We start from the raw sequence: 21690 nt of genomic DNA, 5'->3' as shown, positions 1-21690 counted from the left end.
TTTTCTCATGCACTTTCCAAAGGCTGGCTGAAAAAACATCTACAGATAAAAGAAACCACTCTGAATGATGCCATTTTTTCATTTATCTGGTTGAATGGATCTCTTGCTATTGAAAAATTTGGATCTCAGTTGCTTGAGTTTGATATTCCTCACACTTTTCCATGCTCAGCTGTGATAGCAAACTCTCCTCCTCTGCTGCCCTTTTGTTCACAGGTGGGAAACTTCCATTTTGTGAAATATCCCGTCAGGCATTGTTGCCACCTGATTGCTTCCAGCAGCACAACAGCACCTGACAGGTAAATGCCAGATGTACCACGGGCATCAGCTGAAACAATCCCACCCTGCCTTGCCTTTGTGTTCCCTGGTGAACTTTGGCATCAACCAACTGCAGATTCAGCTACTTATCAGTTCTCCAGGCTGCTTTCATTCCTCCCCAGACCAGCCCAACTCACACCTGCTTATGTTCTCTCTTGTTATGGCTTTGGGATAACACAAACAGATTTTAACAGCATTGTTCAGCATCACTACAGCCCTTCCTGGGGATAAACACACTACTGTGAGACTTTGCAGGTTGCCACACACTGCTTCTCTGTTTAATACTTCATTTTGGCAAGCCTCATTGTGATACAAAGATGGACAGTAAATGTCAAGGAATGTGTGCTGTAGTGCATGGAGTCAGTGCCTGCCTGCCTCCACTCTCTATTCAGGTCTTGCTGGAGTTGAGTTTTTCATAAATGTAAAACACAAAGAATATAAAACTTCCCTGCTGCCTTCTGCAGCCCGAATCCTCTTGCTATGCATCCATGTGTTACCCTCACTCTTTGGCAATGGTATTTTGATATCTTTCTCATGTTGCAGAATACCACAAGAACAAACTGCAAAGTGTCTGAAGAGATTTCTCTTTCTGTAAATTAAGATGCCCTAGTCTTCTTAGGTTGTTTTTTTTTTTTTTTAAGGGGCTACAGGATCTCTTTCAAGACTGGTTTCCCAATCACTAGCTCATATAATAAACATGATAATGTTCTACAGTTTAATTAGTTCTCTCTTTCATTGCCTCCAATCCACTAATCAGTGTTCACTATGCTCAGGTGCTCTTGAGGATGGTATCACTTGAGAAGTTGGGAGTAGCACATCTGTCCAAAGAAGACTCTCTGTCTGAAATCAGTTTACTCCAATACAATCTTTTCTCTTTGTATCAGGGCTGAAAGCTCTCTGTGATCACTCCCAAATGCATAAGCTATCCTCCACAGCTGAGTCACGGCAGGAAAAGGGGAGATCTTGTATCAAATATTTTCACAACTCCACCTGACCATGGAAACATGCACACAGATACTCACTGCACAAAAGGGTCTTGTTTTGAAGGAGAAGCTGCCAATTAGCTTCCCCCACAAGGCTAGCTAATAAATCTCTGTGACTTCCACAGCTGTAGCCCACTGCTGCATGCAAGATTCAGAGTACCTGCTGAGGTAAGAATCCTTTCAGAGACTTTTCACTTTGTTGCTCTGGATAACCCCTCATCACTTTTTTGAGCACAAAAGCTGGTGGGTGACCTTGGAAAGGGCGCCTTATGCACGGGCATGGTGTGCAATGACAAGAATCAAAGCCAGCAGGCTTGTGGGATCCTGGTGGCAGGCAGATGTTTATAGAATACCAGCTACTTTGTTTTAAAAAAGTATTCTTAAAGCACTGAGATCCCTTCCTCTTTTCACTGATATGGCTCTAAGTGGAACTACTGCAGGTGAGCTCCTGGCAAAATGTACAATGACAGAGGATAAGATATGGAGCAAGGGCTGATGCAGTGATGCTCAGCTGAATTTTCAGCCAGAAACAACAGTTGTAAGAAGTAAGTATTGCTCCCAGAAATTTTGGAGGGGGGTGGGAGGAGGGGGTCCTGAAATGAGAGTGTAACACTCAGTCTTCCCCTGTAAATGAGGTTAAAAAATAAAACGAAGAAGAGGCTGTGATACCAAGGGCAGGAGAGACAGTTACAAGACTTATTTTGAGATTTTAATTGGCATGAAATTGATGGTAAGGAGAGCACCACTGTTTCCCCTGATTTGACCTCTGCAGTGCGAGATAAAGAAAACTTCACTGATAAAGACTTAAAATGTATCTGGTACTCAGTCAGCCACCAGCTTCACATAGAGAAGCTGGTAAAATTAGAGATCCTTGGAATGGAGCCAGTGTTTTGCTCCATTCAGCATCCAGACCTGGCTGGTTTCCTCAGATGGAGAAATCGTGGATTGGGCACACACCCCATGCTGACAGCCCAAAATCAGGTCACCAGCACAAGGGTGAGCATCAGCGCTCCTCCACCTTGAAGGTGCTACCTCCTGTGTAATTCCCCTTTGTTATTTGGAAACCAAGAGCATCTGCTGAGCAGAGCATCCCTTCCAGTATTCCAGAGCTCAAACACCTTACATGGAAGTCAGATCCAGCAATTCATGCAGCTGGATTTGCAACTGACCCATTTTCAAAGGGTCAGTATGAATTTACAGAGAAGAAGGGAAAACCCCAAGCTTCTTTTGGCAGCTGAGCTCACCATTTGAGCACCACATTTGGCACCCATGTCTAAATTATGGGACCTCTGAGGGCAGAGACAAAACCCAGCATATCTAGAATATGTAATAGTTTCCCTAACTCCCACTCTCAATTATTTTGCAGGGCTCACAGGTTATTCCTGCCTTTCCTTTCCTCCAAGAAGTCGTTTCCCCTCCCAGTTATTAGCATTAATACAATTAAACATACATTCATGCAAAACCATTCCCAGGAGGAAGAAATGTCATCTCAAAATTAGCAAACAGCCACTGGAGGAAGAAGTCCAGCTGACCCAAAAGAAGCAGCTCAATGACTTTTGGTTAATTTCAGTCCATACACTTCATGCAAAACATTGAATCGAGAGTAACACAAATGGCACCCGGAAAATGCAAACATAATTATGCTTTTAACAACATACTTAATCATTAGACAGACAGCTTTAACATTCAGGATATTTTCAACTCAAAACACAATTTATTTGTCATTCCCAGTGCCATCTATCAGGTAGATGTCCCCTTCTGGGATGCTGATACTGGAGGAAAAGCCCAGAAGAGAATATCCAAGGGAAAGGAAAATTATTTTTAATATCTGAAAATAATGGAAGTAATGTTTTAATGTAAGACCACATGAAATAAAAGGGAGTTTGCAAAGCTCACCATTAATTGAATGGGTGTTAGTTTAACAATGACACAAATTTTCTCCAAAATGGCAGAATAATGGGATTAATAACTGTTTTGTCCAATTCTTTCTTTGATCGTCAAATTCAGCTAAAATCAAGAAATTATCTGGCATATCCATAAATGAATAAGGAACATGAAGTTCTCAGAAATACATGGAGCACCAGGATTTTCTGCAGTCAAGGTAGAAATAGAGATAATCCCACACTTGAATACTGATTGGGCGAGGAAGTAGGACCAGAAGGAACAGGACCCACAGTGCCAAGCCCTCAGCTAAGAGAGATGCAGATTTGAGTCAGGCCCTGAATAACACCATGGTGAGAACATTGTTTAACTAACATTTTTCACAGCTCTTACTCTGGTTATCAACATGACTAAGGCAATGTCTTTCCATTTTGCTCTCCACAGCTCTGCAGCACTCCAGCCATACACCGTGCACTGATAGTCTGAGAAACTACTGAAGCTGCTTGTAGTCCATTGAAGGGGAAAACCATTTTTTCCTGGAGTTGTCTTATTATTTAGTGATCTCAAGGTGGTTCTATCTAATTAATCACAAAGAAATGAGAATCTTCTCTTGGAACGAAAATGAATTACAGTTGAGGTAGGCTTCCAAAAGGAATTAGTCACTTCCCCACTATATTTTTAGATTATTTACTCAGGTTACTTTCATTTTTCCTATGTCCAAGTACAGCAATACCTGAAGTTGAAAAGCTGACTTAAATCCTTGAAGCCATCTGGATACCTGGCTATAAAAAGAGTAAAAGTCTACTAGAGCAGTCCAGTCAGTCCCAGCAGAATGCAAGGCAGGAGCAGGGGTCACAGATCAGCTGCCAGAGCTCCTTATCCTGCAGTGGCTGCACGCTGGAAGAATGTTCCCACTGTCATGAAAGCTGCTGCTCATTCCTGGTTCACATAAGTCACCTAAATAGCAATGGGGAACAGATAGTACAGAGGGTTTGGACACAAGAAAATTGTCTTGGTCTTTTTCAGGACCAGGTTACCATCTCAGTCACCTATTTTAGGCTGCCAGAAAGCAAAGATTAGACAAAGTGACAGATGCATTCTTATGAGCTTAAAAGTTGCTATTATTTCCTTTGTAACTGTCTGGTGCACAAAACCAGTGAGACTTGAATGACACACGTCCTCCCCAGTAACCCTGAAGGAGTATTTTGCAAAGGTCACCCTTGCAGCCTTTTCAGATGTCTCTGCTACCACTTTACTTGCTTTATTCCCTAGATATCCCCACTAGAAAGGGGAAATCTGTAGCAATAGAAATTTGCTGCACAGGTAAAGCTGCAAAGGGAAGATTCAGGGCTGGTAAAGTTGACAGTGGTCAATGTAGCTTATGGAAAAACTGGAGTCTTTGTTCATGCCTCTAGGTAAAAATGGTGCATCTGGCAACCCAGTACTTAAGATACTGGCAGAAAAAAAAACCAATTTATGCTGATTTTCTCTTAGCTGTTTCATGCACCCTGACCCCTGCAAGATTTAGCAGAAACATCCTACTGTCTGTCAAGTTAGTTAGAATGACTAAAAATACATAGAAAGAGAAGTAACAGAAACACTCTCCTGTAAAGTCTCTTCCTAACCAAAAACGCACAAGGCAACCATCATTCAACATGCCCTGAAAATGCCCTGAAAGGGGATTCCCACTGCTCCAGACTGAGTTTAAACTCATTCCAAAGACCCAAACTATGTTTCTCTAGCTTAAGCATGAAGAGGAATAAGGGTGTAGCACCCTAGCATTATGCCTAGGACAAAGAGGAGAGTTATTCCTGGCACTGCTGGCCGGGCAGCGCTGCTCACGCGGGACGCGGCAGTTCTGTCGGCGGGGGCCCGGGGCTGCTCAGGCTGTTCGGGGCAGATGGACATCCTCTAGGAAATCACAAGCTGCACTGCTCAGCTTGGCTTTGCAAACCTCCGTGAAGCTGGCATGGGCCAGGGGAAGTGAGCTTCCCCAGGATACGGCGGCTGACGTTGACACCAACCTCACAGAACAGATTTGCGTTTGGCAGCGCAGCTCGCTGCAAGGACGGGATATTTTTACTGGCCTGCTCTGATTTTGGCTGGGTGACCTCCCATCCCTTCCTTGCTGCCACCTCACGGCTCTAAAACATGGCAGACGTTTGTACTTTGTCCATGTATTCATTCCTCAGCTTCCCCAACTTTGGTGCATTACTGACACATAATACCAAAGTCGGTATCGAATATACCTGTGTTATTGTAAAGCAAAACTGTGACTTTTCATTCACTGCCATATCCCTTTTATTAAGCAATTCTAACACCAATTAGGAAATCAAAACCACACTTTGCTCCCAAATTCCATATGAACTTCATTTTTTGCTTCTACTGTACAACATACCCTACACAAACAATGTATATTTGTATGTGTAGTCTCTGTGCAACTGCTTTCTTAAAGAGCTTTTGGTCATGCATGATAAAAGAGGTGAAAACCAAAAGCCATTGTCCACCTCTTCAGTGCAGTTGTGCCCCAGGTGTACATTCTGCTTAGAGGGAGCAGTAAAAATTGGTAGCAGTCACAGTGCTGACACACAGCCCCAGACACTCTAATCACCCTTTTTCTCAATAAACTTGCTCAACAGCTTTGCTAACCTAATGCATTTGCTTAACAGTTCAAATAACCCCACTGAAAAAGAAAAAAAATTGAAATTCCAACAAAACTCCTGAATGGCTAGGGTGGAGCAGCACTAAAAACCACCACAGAAAAGCAAGGCATTCTCCTTAGCCTCCAGTATGGAAAAAATACAATAACAGCATATATATTAGTCTTCACAATGAGAGTGATCTAGCATGGGAATTTTGAAATAGATAGGAAAGGGAATAAGAGAAATCAAAGGAACTAAAAGGAAAGAAAAATACAAAACTTGTGGAAACTTAAGGAAAATAATTTAAGTCTTCATGTGATTTAGTATTGGCTTGCAGCCATACCACAGCCAATTTAGAGAAACCAGCGAAGAAGGCACTAACATTATTGGAGCCAAGCAATGCAATTTACTCTGTGCTAAAGTCCACAGCTTACTACATTCATTTCTGGATTTGTGCCAGAAACATATGGCCAGGCTCAAACCAGAAGGTGTTCCAAGGTCCTGGACATTACAGACTCTCAGCGTGAGAAATGCCTCATCACCTGAAAACTTCCCAGGTCTTCACTGGCAAGGAATCATTTCGCTCGTAGGATGGAATTTAAAATGAATCATTCTGGTGCAAATGCCATCTTGCTCATTTCCCATTTAACTTCTGATTTACTTTAAGGAACAATCATCCAAGATAGCTGGGTTTAGAAATCAATTCATATGTCCTTACATACTTAGACGTCACACTCTGTGCTGTTGGAACTTCTGCCAGGGGTGGAATGTCAGTGACAGTGAAGTCACTGACAGCATTTCCATTGACCTCAGGGATGGTAGAATTTCACCTTAATCCACCTTTTCTGGAAACCTAGCCAAACTGCAGCACAGGGCTGACTGAAGTGTCCACAATGCTCAGATTTCCTGCACGTACAGAATGCACTTTCTAATCCTTATCTTTCCACCTTTTTTTTAGAGGTTGCACACATTTTTTTCCCCCTTCTTTAGTAGAGAAGGGCATTCTCTAGAACTACCATTCTCTAGTAATGCAGTCAAATGCACAGAAGCAGTCCCAACAACTACTTTTTCAGAGGAACTGCAAGGGTTTTGTTGGCTGCCTCCTGATGTACCCCACATTGTTTCAAATAGCTGCTGTGTCTAAGTTTTGCCCTTGGCCCCTACTCTGTCTCATCTCGATCTGGTGCTTCGATTGGAGGCATTACCTGAAGTTTCACCCAAAAGGGATTGAAAGATAAGATCTGAGAAGAAGGGATTAGCCCTTATTAATGCCATGTGATTATATAGCTAAATCTAATTATGCACCCCGCTGGCAAAAAATGAAGTTTGGTTCAGATATAGACAAAAAGAGAAAGCTAGTGTGGAAAAGCATAGCAAAAGACTGTAATCATACAAGCTACCCCACAAGAGGAACTTCTCATGACTTTATCAGATTTCTGGATCTGCTGGTCAGAACAACTTGCAAGAACAGGGCAAAACACTCTATGGATTGAAAAAACATATCAGAAACATAAAAAAAACAGAGAGAGAAATAAATCCAGAAATTAAAAGTCACCACTGGCTGAATGTGTAAAACAAGTGTCAAATTAATTTTTGTGTCAGATAAGTTGATCAATTAGTTGCTAAAAAACAGCTAATTCATAAAATTTAGCAGCATGAAACAAACCAAACTTTGTAGCAATACACACAACTAAAAATAATTATAAAATATTTCAAGCTACTGAACATGTCAACCAAGAAGCATGAAAATCGTTTACTCTTCACCAACAAGTTCTGTCTGTCAAGCTTCTCCTTGGCTAAGACTGAATTTCTTCAACTCTTTATCTGAAAGGCTCACACAACCCAGCCAAGCTATGTTGTTGTACACACAACCCAGCCAAGCTATGACACCATCTCCAGCAGTGTGAAGGAGCTCTGAGGAGAGGAAACAACTCCTCTAAGCAGTGGCAACAGGTGACCCATGGCAGAAGGGTGTCAGCAGTCAGAGATCCTTTTACTACATGGAGCTGCTGTGGTTGACATGGCTGTTGAAAGAAAAACCCACCATGGTTTTCAGTAGCTGTGTTGAGAGAGAGGACAGAGAAACAGATTTCCTGGAGGATATATCCCACTTGGATTGCAGCACTGTTCCCCCATTTGTGTCTGCAGACTATGGTGCTTCAGTTAAATCATCGACCTGGCACAGAGGCAAGTTCAGAAGAATGTGATTTTCAGTCTGAAGTATCTGTATTCTGGTCTGCTCTGTGCACCTCTGTTCTCTGCTGCTCCACGTGGGTACCTTCTGTAATGGCAACAGAGGATGGTTGAACCCCCTCTGCATTTCTTGCATTTCTCCCTTGCAGTAAAGCTGTGCTGACAACTCTTAACTTTCTCTGTCATCTCATATGCACAAGGTCAAAAAATAAATCCTCTCGCACTGTGACTGGGATTTCTTGCTAAATCAGCATTACACCAAGACATAAAGCACATTTGAGTTTCTAAACATTGTCCTTAGGCTGTTTGTCTCCTCTGAATTCCTATTGAATATTGATTTGGGATTTAGAGGTCCAGCTGCCCACCTAATCAGGTTGTGTATACCAACTTGGGCTGATTAATGGGCTATTCTAAATGCACAGCTACCTCAAGGACTAAAGAACATGGACAACCTGAACTTTTCTTCTCTTGCTTCATGCCACAAGGCTTTAGATCAAGCTACACCTTTACAGAAATACAGGCTTGACCTTCAAGATACAACCACCAACCAGATTTTTCTGTGAATTTTCTTTTTCAGACACATCTAAGACAATTTGGCTAAGCATTAGTTATAAGCAATCTTAAAATACCAGGAAAATTGGTATTAAACTCAAGACCACATGTTGGCTTTTGAGATATTCATAAGTCCAGCAGACCTCATATTAAGCAAATGGAATTCACTTTGTACACGCCATCTAGATGCATCTCTCCACAGGTGAGCTGCCATCTAGGCAGGTTTAATGGACAATTCCTCAGGCTGCCCTGGCAATTACTCCTCTGCTGACCTGGAAGGATCATTAATATTAGGGAGTTGAGATGCAATTCAATTTCCATTCTGGCTCAGCCCTAAGCTTCTCCTAAGTGGGTGCTGTCAGCTGTGTCAAATTATATATCATGCCTAGGTGATGTGGAGGATTATTAGGAAGAGAGCTGGGAATGGTAAACTCAATTCACAAAGTTTTCAGCCTGAACTTGAGGAGTGGCCTAAGATACCAACAGGCCAGAGCCATTTGGCATGGTTACAACCACCCATTTTTTTTTTTTTCCCTGGGATAAGCTGCTATGGGAAGAGCAAAATCAGGTATTGATTAGCCCAGAGCAGTAAGAGAAGAGCTGCTGTACAGAATGGCACATCAAGTGATTTAAATAAATACAATAAAAAACCCGAAAAGGCTTAATGGCAGAACTGTGAGGAATCCCAGCTAGCAACTGCAAACAGCATTGCACAATACACCCTGCATGCTAGAGGAAAGAAGGTTTGATGCTCAGCCCCACAACTGCAGCAATGAATGAAGTCAGATAGTTTGGATCCAGTTCAGCCTTTTCACAATCATGAAAAAAGCCTCCAAAACTATAACTTCTCTCTCAACACACAGTTATAACCTGTAAACCAGAATAAAATTGAACCGTCTCTCCTGCTTTATTATCCTCTGACTCATGTGGAACAAAACAAACGCACCAAAAAAAAAAAAAGCTTTCCCCCTTGCCTTTCCAGCTACTGGGGGAAAATGAGATTTCTTGTACAGATGGAAGCTGCTGATTCCTTGCTTTAAAAACCCTTTAACCTCTTTTGGCAACCGTCACGCGCACCTTTGCCTTTCTCCACTATCACGATACACCTGTCGCACCTGACGCCAGCCCTGGCTTTGCCAGCAGAATTCCCATGGAGCACGCAGGCGCCAGACAGCCACAGCATTTTAACTCTTCTTGGGGAGAATAAGGAGCTGAAAAGATCACCAACCTCCCCAGAGGAGCTGGGCACTCTCACACAAACACACACCCTTCTGCCCGTTTTCAGGTAACAGGGAATGCTTTGTAGCCCGTGCTTTTTAAATCAGGTGCCTTGCAGGTTTGTTATTTGAAAAACAAACAAATAAATAAGTAAAAGGAAACACCTCGCTCTTCGAGTTAGAAACAAGCAAATAAACAATCAACCTTTGAGAAAATACACAAACACTTTCATTGTCATAAGCATGCAGCGATTTACCCTCCCCCAAAAGATTAGAAGCAACTCATTTAAAAATGAAGCTACTTTGCATTATATATCACCACATTTTAGTCCATCAGATACAGTCATTCATTGAGATGCAATTTTTCTTATCAAAGCATGCATATAACTCACAGGAATTCCCGTTGTGCAAATGCTCACTGCAAAAAAATCAAATCAAAACAAGTACACACGTACGTACACACACACGTACACACATATTCTAAGCCAAGATGAAAAGCATGCATGGTCAGGGTTTAAGCATAATTTAAGCCAAAATAATTGCTAGATTGTTAAAAAGAAAGCAGCCTGGCAACTATTTGAAGCAGATTTTATTCATGCTTTTATTTGATTCTTCTCGATTTTCCTTTCCTTTTTAGACTTATTTGTAGCAAACATGCTCAAAAAGAAAAAAAAAAAAAAAAAAAAAAAAGAAAAAAAAAGAAAAAAGCCTATTGTTTAAGAAAAAACAGACGAGAAAAATTAAAAAACACAGCATCCATGCTCTGGGTATCAAAGCGTTATTTTCTTGGAGCAGAAAAGAAAAAAAAAAAACAATTTAGAAGCTTTTCTAGATTTATAACAGATATCGTGCAAAAATTTGATCTTAATATTAGTGACATGAAATCTCCAAGGAGACATATTCTAATTTTTTTTTTTTTTAGCTTTTAAAAAAAAGTAATATTCAGTAAATCGGTGCAAATGCCTTTTTTTGGTTTGTATTTTTTTTTTTGGTTCGGTTTTTTTTTTTTTTTTTTTTCTTTCTCCTCCTTGCTGTCAGCCTGAAGGTATCTTAAACCCTGCATGCGGCAGTGCTTCGCCTGTGCGCTGCATCGGCTGTGAGAGAAGAAGCTACCTGCGAGTTTTCACAGTGCCATCTCATATCCATGTCTGCCTGGCTACCCTGCGTGCTTACGGCTTTTTTTTTTTTTTTTTTTTTTTTTTCCCCTTCCTTCCCTTCCTTTCTCTCCCACCCCACCCCCCCACCCTCTTCCCCTCCTCCTCCCCGCTTAATTCTTAATGGAAATCCTAGGAAATTTAGTCCATCCTCTGAAATCAATACTGGTGACAGGCGCGCTGCCTGCCTCCGCGGGAGCCGGGGATGATAAATTGCCTGCGCATCCGCCCGGCCTATCAGTGCCCGGCGCTCCGCCCGCCCCCGGCCGCGCCCGCCGCCGCCGCGGGGACACCGGGGACGCCGCACGGCGCTGCGGAGCCGCGCGGAGCGGGAGGCGGAGGAGCGGCGTGCGCCGGGATGCGCCGGGATGCGCCGGGATGCGCCGGGATGCGGCGGAGGGAGGAGCGGCGCGTCGCCCGCAGCACCCGCAGGTAGCGGTGCGACACCGACCCCGGCACGGCGTTACCGCTTTAAAAACAAACAACAAGAAAAAAAAAAAAAAAACCCGAACGAACAAACAAACAAAAAAAAACCCGCAGAAATAATCCGGCGGAATGGGACCGCTCGCCTTCGTGCTGGAGCCGCCCCTCGCCCCACCGCGGCGCTTCCCACTTGGAAGCGGGCGCGGCGCGGCCGGGATGCCGCGTGGAAAACCGGCAAGCACATCTGCCCTCCCCCTGGCCGCGCACAGAGCCCAGCGCTGCACAGCTGCTGCAGCGGCCTCGGCCAAGCAACTGCTGAGAACAGGTTCGTCAAGCTAGTCACCAATCCCCCAAAATCCAGCCACAGCGTCGTAGCCAGCGGGCTCCTTTTACAGCAACACCATTTCTATTTCATTTGGACCAGGGAGAATTTTTCCTTTTTTTTTTTTTTTTTTTTTTTTTTTTTTTGTCTCGACCGTTTTCATGAATCCCAACAGTTGTAACACAGCAAGCGCCCACCTTTTGGCTTTTCCAGAAGCCCTCAAATCTACTTTGAATAATGAATGTCTATGCTGAGGAAAAAGACAAGCGAGATACAGAAATGTCAGGTGATACCAACTTTGCATTTCCCCTGACAGGAGCTCGGAGATGATACAAACTTGCCCTGACATACCCTCACTGCCATTTCAGTGGCAGTGTGTTGCCTTTTTCAAAAGGGACATTGAACTTGCAACGCCGTTTGATAAACGACAGGTCTGCTTGTTACTGCTAATGGCCAAAGCACGTGGCAGTAAAGCAAAGCTGATGGGCAGTGTCTTGATACCATTCTTCATGAGAAATAAATTGAAATGGATTGGAAAGGTCTACTCTGCATGAAAAACATCTCCCTCCTCTAAACAGAGCCAGGTTCGACCAGAGGTTGTGTGGCTCAGTTAATTTGCATAGTGTGCCTAGATTTTTAACGTTCAGTTATTAAATTATAAGTGTGTTTAATAGGTGTCTACTGTGTTCTTTTCCTGGTGAATTGAAAAATAACAGCCCAGGGACAGCAGCAGGGCTGCCTGCTGGACACGGGGGCTCTCCAGGTACATTCATTTGGCTGCATCTCACTCACAACCAAAACAGTTCATGCTGAAAGAAACACTGCACTGCTTGTTGGAAGTGGCATTCCTATTTGTTAAATGTCTGTCTGTGCCACGTGGTGCTAATTAGAGGAAAGTCATTGCCCTGAGGCTCTTACACTTGCCTTATGCTGGAGCCTGACTCCTGGCCCTAAAGCTGGCGAACTTTAAGGCAGTGTGCTGGTGGATGGAGCAGAAAGCGCTGTGCTCTCTTGTTCCACACATTGTTTTCTAAGCGTGGGCTAGCAAAATTAAAAGCTGGAGCTGCACGTTGTATTTTGACAGCTCTCACAGTTGGAAATCTCTCAGCTTTTTCATTCAGAGCAATTCCTGACCCTCTGAGAGCACCCTAGAAATCCCTAACCTTGACTCAGCACCTTTCCCCTTTTGGAAGATGGCAGAGGACACCACCAGGCCATAATTACGTGTTTCCTTGTCCAGTGTTTTGTGGCAATGGTCAAACCCTCAAGCCTTGTTTGCCCCTCCCTGCTCAGGGACCAGCAGAGAGGACAGGAAGGGCAATGCCCACGGTCAGCAGCTGTGCTCTCCCTGCCCTCTGGCATCAGCACTCATTTCCCTGGGTTGCCTGACAACAACTCCTGTCGGGGCTGTGTCCTCAACCAAAGGAGTTCATTTGGGGGGCAAAACGAATAAGAAAAACACCTCCTATTTTAATTAAGAAAGTGATCTAAATAAATTATCTAAATTACCTAAATAAATCTAATAAATACCATTTCAAGCAGATCAAACAATGTGGTCCTTTCATGTTCACCAAGTCAAACTTTCATTAACCCCGGCATGTGCCTTCCTGAAAGACAGTACTAAATTATCTCTAATATTTTGCTTGAGGCAGTATTTTTCAGAAGTGTGATTCTACAATAACACCATTAACAGCAATGGACTGTCATATGTCCTGTTATTCAGGGCACTAAGTAACGCAGCAATAAAAGGAATGGTATAAAGATGGATGGCAGATCCCAACTCCTCTCAAACGCTGAGCAGATGTCTGTGAGGATGAAATGCTGTTTGAGAAGCCTTGCCTTGAAGTGCCAGGGGGAAATGCTGCAGAGCACAGCTTGCTGTGAGCTGTGCTAGGTCAGAAAGTCATATCCTACAGATTCTGGCTGTCCAGCGAAAAACAGCTTGGAAGAGAATTCCTTCTGTTGGAGAACAAGCCTCCACTTAACCGAGTTGTTTTTCTGTGTGTCATGTATGATGGGCTATGGTGCCATGTGAAAATACAATAGACAGCGTGGCTGGGATAAATCTTACCCAGAGGATGTGAAGGCACTTAGTGTGGCAAAGCAGTTAGAAATGATCTGACTTTACACTTGAGTACTTGCAACTTTGCATTTAAGTAAATTCCTGAGTGCTTTGTTGAATCAAGTCCAAATATACAAAAAAAAAAATAAAACTAAATGCAAAAAAAGCAATGAACCTGAATTTGCTTGACTACACACTCTCAGAGTTGTGCATGAGAGTTTTGCTGAATAGAAATTTTGCCAAATATATATAAAATATCACTTGAAAATTTGCTTGTCAATGCAGTGAGGGATAGGAAATGAGTTGGATGTGATATTTCACATCAAGGGACACTGTAGTAAATATCACAAAGACAAATCTCTATAGTTAACTAAAATGCAGAAACAGCATTATGCTTGAAAAACATAGACAAAAAAATTATGTTAAACCCACCATACACAACTGAGAACAGAAGAAGCCAAACTTGTGATTTGATTTAGATCTAAATATGCTACATATTTCATGAACTAAACTGGAACTATACAGACCTATCATCATTAAAATCCTTGCTAGTGCACTGAACAGGCAGTTTTTTAAAATGATTGTAATTTATCTAGGAAGAATATCTACTCAAGAGCAAAAAAAACCCCAGTTATTTTATATTGTCTTTTTTGATACCATTTGATCAGAAAAATTTGCATGTGCAATTCAGACACAGGTGGAAGCCTTCAGTTCTTACACTTCAGCCTAAGGGCAAGCACAAATTAAGCTGCTTGAGATAAGAATGAGACATTTTATATACTATCCACCACTTCAAATGTGCTTAATGAATGTGAAAGTTATGTGAGTTTTAAATATAAATGTCTGTGCATCCTTAGGGATTAAATTGCCACTTCAACTTGAGAGTCACGTCGCTCTTATGTCCAAGGTGGGCCTCCACTGATGCCCTGTCCCCTGCAAACCCCTCAATATTGTCCTTGGGAAACATATTCAACAGCTTTGAGGTGTTTGTGGGTTTGCTGAGTGAGATTTTTGTAATTACTTGTGCACAAAGTCATTTCTATCCAGAGAGAGCTGGTATTGAGGAGGAAGCCTTAACAGTTTTCATGGGAGAACTGGGACAGTATTTGGGATTTCATCAGTGTGACATCTTCACTTTACCCCTGGAGACTCCTGCAGTAGTCCACCCTGCTAAACCACCGAGCTCTAGGAAATGAGCATCAGTGTCAGCACTCTGTGTCATCTCTGTGACACTTAGTGTACTTGCACCTGTGACAAAATTACCCCCTTCTGGCAGGAAGTCTGTCATCTCCTTCCCAGAGCTCTGAACTCTCCCATCACGCTGTCAGCCAGGCTGCACCCATCAGGCTGGCTTGCAGACGCCTCCATTCCCATGGATCACAGGAAAGCAAGCTCAGCAGTGATGAAAATATTCAAGAGAACTGCCCTCCACTGCTTAAAAGGATCCTCCTCCTTCTTTAAGCAAATGGAAGCAGAAAAACTGCCACTGGGAAAAAAAAATTACTCTCTCAAGAAACTATAATTTAGATCAATCTTACCTGTTTGGAACTAACAGCTGCCATCAGACTGTAGTTCCCAGTTCTATACTGTCAAGAAACAGATTAAATGTACTCTTTTTTTTTTTTCTGGGCACACGTATATTGTCATTTCTCTGCTTCATCTTACCTCCTACTGCTATTCCCTAATATTTTTTTTTTCCTGGCCTTTCCAAATCCTTCTACACCTGGTTAATCAAGAGTGTCATAATAATACAGAGGGAAAATGATGACATGCAGCTATTATCCTAATTACATAGAGCACCTTTATTTTGTCTCAATTGTCTTCATAAATGGTGTTTCTTACTCATGCAAATATTAGCACTACTTGATTGCTCGCACCTATCTGGTTTAGTCATAAGTACTCAGTGCCTTTTCTAGGATGGAGGGGACAAATTGCATGGGAAGATACACAGATACAGATGTAGGAAGGGGAAAGAAGCCACGTCTTTGTATCAAAATCTTTTCCAAGGATGATTAAGAGTGAACAACTGCAAACCTCTATTCTTGAAATGGCAAAATCAAACATTTGTTGCAGCATGTTTGAAGCTAAATGCCTGTAGGACAAAGAGGATGAAATTTTTCTCCTTGACTGCCACAAAAGCAGACACAAAGAAACAATTTTTTTCCCCTTCTGTGGGGAAAAAAAAATAATCACAGATAAGGGAAACCCAGAGCAGCATTCTGAAAATTTCAGGTATGGTACCCATGATTTTCTAATTAAAAAGAATCCAGAATTACAGTGTCTAACTATTCACAAGGTTCCATTTTGCCCCTGTAGCTACACAAAGGATGTCAGGTGTCAAATGTAGAGTGTATTCACCCTTGCTATGACGTTCTGGCTGGGATTTTACCCTCCTGTTTCAGTCTAGGAACTATTGAGGCTGCCTTACTTGCACGAGTGTCCACTGTCTAAAAGGCTTGTAAATACATCATCTGCCCTGCTTTCTGCAGCAAGTGCCCCTCTGTACAGGTCACAAAGTCCTAAATCAATGAGCCCTAAATCCCCACAAGGGATTCACATGGGAAGCCCCTACTTCTTTTTTGTAGGGGGACAAAGGAACCACAGAGCAACAATGGATTGTTGACAATCTCTATGTCAACAAATCTCTTTGATTTGTTGTTTTAGTGATAGTACAGGTGTTGTTCTCATTTCAGTGAGTGTCAGTTCAGGCACAGGAGTTTATTAGGGAACCTGAAAGATCTCCAGAGGCTCAGCAGTGTCAGCCTGAGAGACAGGGTCAAGCTTGGCACAGCTAAGAGAAAACTCTTAAATTACCTAAAGGTTTTCTCTTCCTGCAAACAGCAACAGGATCCAGAGAAGAGAGGAGAATGAACTCCAGTACGTGCAGCAGCACACCAACAATGTGTGCTTTGCAGGAGAAGCACATGAAGTTGTAAACGTGAAAAGAGAAGCTGAGGAGGAAGTGGTATCTGAAGAGAGAGGCCCACATCTGCCTTTTGCTCTTTGTTGGGAGAGAGCATGTCAGAGATCACGTTTTCTTCCCCCAAATAAGAACAAGGGAAAGAATTAAAAATGAAAGTCTTTGTGCTCTTTCCTCCTGGGCACATAAAGCACATCTGTGTGTGCACAAATAAATAAGCTGGGAGCAACTGTGGTCGAGGATATGCTGTAAACAATAAAGCTATTTATACCATTTCATACTTCTGTCAACATTTGATGTTTCAATATGAGTGTGTATTTCACAAATTTTTAGATTCTCTCATCACCTTTGGCAGGGTCAGGAAAGGTTTTATCCCCTTGTGTCAGCCTCCTGTACAGATAACAGGGCCAACTACCTACACCAAAATGTATACAGGATGATGAAATCCATACTGTAAGACAAACTGGCTGTACCTGTAGTTAGGAGAGCAGATAGAAAGAAAGATGAAGTCTCAGTTTCCAGTGTATTTTCTCCAGATGTAATTTTGTCCTGCTCCATCAGAGCCATTTTTAGCAGCTGGGGAATCCTTCTTGCAATTTCAACATCTATAAAAGAGTTTAAATCTAAACCCAGCAGAGTGGAGAATGTAATATACTGGGTTTGATTGATCTGGATCTTTGGGTTTCTAAAACCTCATTGGTTCACGGAAGATTGCTACGAATATATTGTTTGTTCTACTTCAAAATCACACCTTTTGAGAGGCACCCACATAGCTCAGAAAGAGATGTGCAAATGCATTAAATTTTGGCCTCGCTACATTTTGCAGAGTGGGAGTGTAAGGGGAAAAAAAAAAAAAGACAACGTGAAGCCTTCCTTCTAAATTAAAGGTTTCATATCCTAATAAATAATTTCTTTGGCTGTTAGTACTTCCATTGTCCCCTAACGTGGAGAAGCCCTCAGAGACTGGGTGTCTGCTTTATTCAGATGTTTTGATGGTTCCATCAGGTAAACAGCAGAGCCTGAGCCATGTCCCTTTTGGGTGCTCCAGGGCAAACTAAAGCAGCTGTGGGATACCTGCACAGACGCTGACAAAAGCACACGTGGTGTGATGTTGGCTGTTCTGCCTTGCTGAGAGGAGGGTGGCTCTCCCCTGGTCACAGTGGGGCTCGGGGCTTCCTTGATCCTCTGGCTGCCATGCCTGACGTGGGTAATGGAGTCAAAGAATGGCTGGAGGCAGCTGAACCTGCTGTAAGCTGACAAGGATGGGAACACCAAGAGGGAGAAATCTTCAAATGAAGAGCTAATTAATGGGTGCAGCTGTGTGCTGGTTATCAGGAGGGCTCTAATTACAGGCCTAGAGGAAGACTGTGAAACTAATGAAGAAATTCACCTTTTGGAGAGAATATCTTGCTATGACATCAACCTCCAGGTGATGGGAAATGAGGAGACTGATGGGCTGACAAGACTACTTGCCTTTAAAAAGCAGAGGGCTGCTCACCTGCCTCTCTCCCAGCAGCCAGGTTTAAAAGGGAAGGGTTTTTACCAGGGAGGAAAACCAGGAGAGCCATGCAAACTACACCACAGTCAGCTCGACCCACAGACAGAACTGGGACAAAAGCAATAGGAAATACTTAACTTCTGAATGAGAAACTCATATTCTCTAAAAGGGCATAACAACATGAAACTGAGCCCTTGGTACCTGAACAGGTCTAACAAAACAAAACCATCCTCAACGAAACTGGAATTTGAACACTTCATGAGACTTAAATGATTTTCACACTTTAATCAGTTACTCTTTTGTCTAAAAGGCTTGTAAATACATCATCAGCCATTTTGCAGTAGGCAAGAACTACACAGAGTTGGGGGAAGGTGTGGGTAAATAGTTGGGGTTTTTTTGTCTGAAGTGAATTGCATTTAAAGAAAGAGATTAGGAAAAAAAAAAAAAAAAAAAAAAAACCCAAAACCAGAACTCTTCCCCCCTCCCAAGCAAGGCAAGCATACAGAGTCCATAGAAATTCACAAGAGTTTTGTGGCTCATGGAAAAGGCATTAAAGGGCTGGTGAAAAACCCTCTTTCCTACAGAAATCAGCTGCAATTCTGCCAGAATTTCAATCCTTATTTTTTTGAAACATCCCATAGTCTGTCCTCTGCTTTCCTCCTTCTTTGGGAAGCTCAGTGAGAAGCCCTTTTGCAAGCAGTGTCACTCTCACCTCGGCAGACAGTGTGACTGAAGGAAGGGGCAGAGGATGTCAGCCCTGCTCTGCTCCTACACAAGGCTTGTAGGTCTGCACACACGCCTTAAAAACATGCACTGTTAGGGAATCTGTCTTGAAGGTGGAATACACCAATCCACATCATTTTTAAAGAAGACCACAGGTAATTTCTATACATTGAACCAGTATGGAAGCATGCGATGCAATTAGAAAGGTTTCACGAATTACTGGCGTCCACCATTCAAGCTAAAACTCTGACACACTATTTATATTCATTTCTATCACTACAAACCCAGTTAAGACACAAATTAGCCGTAACTTTTATTTCACTATGACAAGACATGAAAAAATCAAAAGCATTTTTCTTATCATGATGTCATTCTTCCAGTACATACTGGAAGAAAAAAAATAATTGAGTTGTATTTTTTGTCTGATTATCTGTCAGAGAGTTTGCTTGTGCAGGTCACAGTTCTGTAAGCAGTGAAATAAGCTCATGATGATAAACTGGAAATTACAATACTCATGTACAAGGCCACACACAAGCATGTGCATCCTGCATGTTGGAAACACCCTATTTGTTTTCTGCTTTGTTTACTATCAAATCTTATTTCTCTTCCATGCTAAGAGACAACTAATTAGAAGTCTACTAATCAATAGACCATTTTATTATCCAGTTCAGCTCTGAATAATCCTCATAATTTAACGAGCTTCTGAGCAGGCCAGCAGGGAATATGCAGAGAAAACAAAGAATCTGACAAATACCAAGGGCTAGTCAGTACAAAGCAGCTTTCAAGAAAATAAGAAAGCTACCGGAGATTAGTTTTAAGTAGCGGAATCAAAACAAGCCTAATACAAATCTGGTTTTCCTCCTTTTCTTTGCAGTAAAATTCACAGCTGCTTTGCCCAGCTAAGCCCTGGAGGTCAGGCAGCTCTGGCTGCTGGAGGTGGCGCCTCTGCCTGAGCCAGGGAGAGCTCCACGGCCACAGGAAGGGATTTTTTTTTTGTTCAAAGGAAGGGAGGGAAGGACTCTGTTATCCTCCCTCAGGGCTCTCCAGCAGGTTTAGATTTCTCCACTGAAGCTTTGTGGAGAGGATCCACAAGCTCTGCTGGACCAGCAGCATCCTTGGGCAGCAAAGCCAGGTGCTCCACAGCTGCCATAAAAGTGCCCTTCTCCATGCCACTGTAGAAGTGGATTTGTCACTTAACTCTAACAATAAAGAGCAAGGAACATCCTGTCTGTCACAATATTCATATATTCACAGATTACAGAGAGTTATCTACCACCACAACTCCCCCATTTTTTTTTCAAACAATGAGTGGATTTTGGCATTTTAGAAGTGTATACTTATTTAATTGAAAGCAACCAGGATAATTATTCTTTGTCGATCAAAAATGTTTTCTGTGCTTTAAAGAAGACTAAAGAATACAAAGTAGGACAATGCAGAGTAAACCCCTTAATTAAAAAGTCCTGAATGTATTTTATATGCACTTTCATTTCCTTGACAGCATAGCTGTGCTACTTCCTCATTCATTGTTAATGAACTAAGCCTCTCCTTGCTTGGTCTCCCTACAACATTAAAACAATAAAGATAAATAAAATCAGCCTAAAGTTAAATTTAAGCTTTTAGGTCCATAAGAAATATTTACAGCTCAAATCACAGTCAAGTTTAAATCAGAAACTTCTCAATATTTAACAAAATATTTCTGTAGCAAATGCATAAACCATCAAATAAATAAGACATGGAAGGATGGAAGTAGGCTTAGGAAAAAAAACTGAAACAGGATACAGATGCAAATGCTTGTGTATATATAACAAAAAATCAAAAGTCGGTACATTTCTAATTGATAAAATTTTCACGTTCAACTTATTTTGCCGTGGAGTCCATGACTTACGATCCAATTAATTTAATTTATGACATTATTTCTAAATGATTTATTAGTGCAAAGTATAAGCACAAGGTGAGCTCTGAGGAGCCTGAGGTCTAACAGGTCCATAGAAAAGGCTTAACATCCCTTCAAAGTCAAAATTCCACTAGGAAAAAAGTCTCTAAGTACAGGTTACTGGCCTAATATTTAGTTATTTGTAAAATCTTTAGATATTTTGCCAGTGCCATGCCAGGTCATTTTTGTTTGGGTCTGCCTCTCAGTAGGATCATTTTCTCTAAGCAGAAGCAGTTGGAGCAGACCCTCCCCAAGACTCCTCTTCCTAGGAAGGCAGAGCTGGAGAAGTCCTCTTGGCTCAACTACATCCTTAGCACAACCAGCACAGAACCTTTTTACCAACCAACCACACCAGTTCACTTTTCAAGTTCATTCACTGCTTAATTTATTTTTATTTCTAGTCATTACTGTGATAGAATCATAGAATGGTTTGGGTTGGAAGGGACCTTAAAGATCATCTTGTTCCAGCCTCTGCTGTGGGCAGGGACACCTTTCACTAGACCAGGTTGCTCAGAGCTCCACCCAACCTGGCCTTGAATGCTTCCAGGGATGGAGCATCCACAGCTTCTCTGGGTGACCTGTGCTAGTGGCTCACCAGCCTCACAGTAAAAAACTTTTTCTAGATGTCTGATCTAAGCCTTCCTTTTTTCAGTTTGAAGTAATTCCCCTTGTCCTGTCACGAGATGCCTTTGTAAAAAGTCCCTCTTTATCTCGTAGTGTCCCTCCTGGAACAGGAAAGCTGCAGTTAGATCACCCTGAATCCTTCTTTCCCAGCCAAACCATCCCAGCTCTCTCAGCCTTTCCTCGTAGGAGAGTTGCTCCATCCCTCTGATCAATTTAGTGTCCCTTCTCTGGACTCACTCCAACAGGTC

The 21690-nt window shown here is 42.3% G+C and overlaps 1 protein-coding gene across 24 annotated transcripts in view; it reads right to left on the bottom strand.

Moving 5' to 3' along the window:
* Positions 1-21690, bottom strand: part of NRXN1 (neurexin 1) — a 673407-nt gene that overhangs the window by 43012 nt on the left and 608705 nt on the right. Inside the window, exon 1 of one of the 24 annotated variants that reach the window (XM_053972556.1) lies at positions 10897-10971. The exons of the other annotated variants lie outside the window; for them this stretch is intronic. Coding sequence (XP_053828531.1) covers positions 10897-10929 — 33 coding nt within the window. The 5' untranslated portion in view covers positions 10930-10971. Of the gene's footprint in view, positions 1-10896; positions 10972-21690 lie in introns of those variants that run through there. 24 annotated transcript variants of the gene reach the window in all.

This window comes from Vidua macroura, chromosome 3, assembly GCF_024509145.1.
Source record: "Vidua macroura isolate BioBank_ID:100142 chromosome 3, ASM2450914v1, whole genome shotgun sequence".
In the NCBI taxonomy this organism is placed as follows: Eukaryota; Metazoa; Chordata; class Aves; order Passeriformes; family Viduidae; genus Vidua; species Vidua macroura.
The sequence above is the reverse complement of the archived record's forward strand: the minus strand, read 5'-3'. Positions and strand labels throughout refer to the sequence as shown.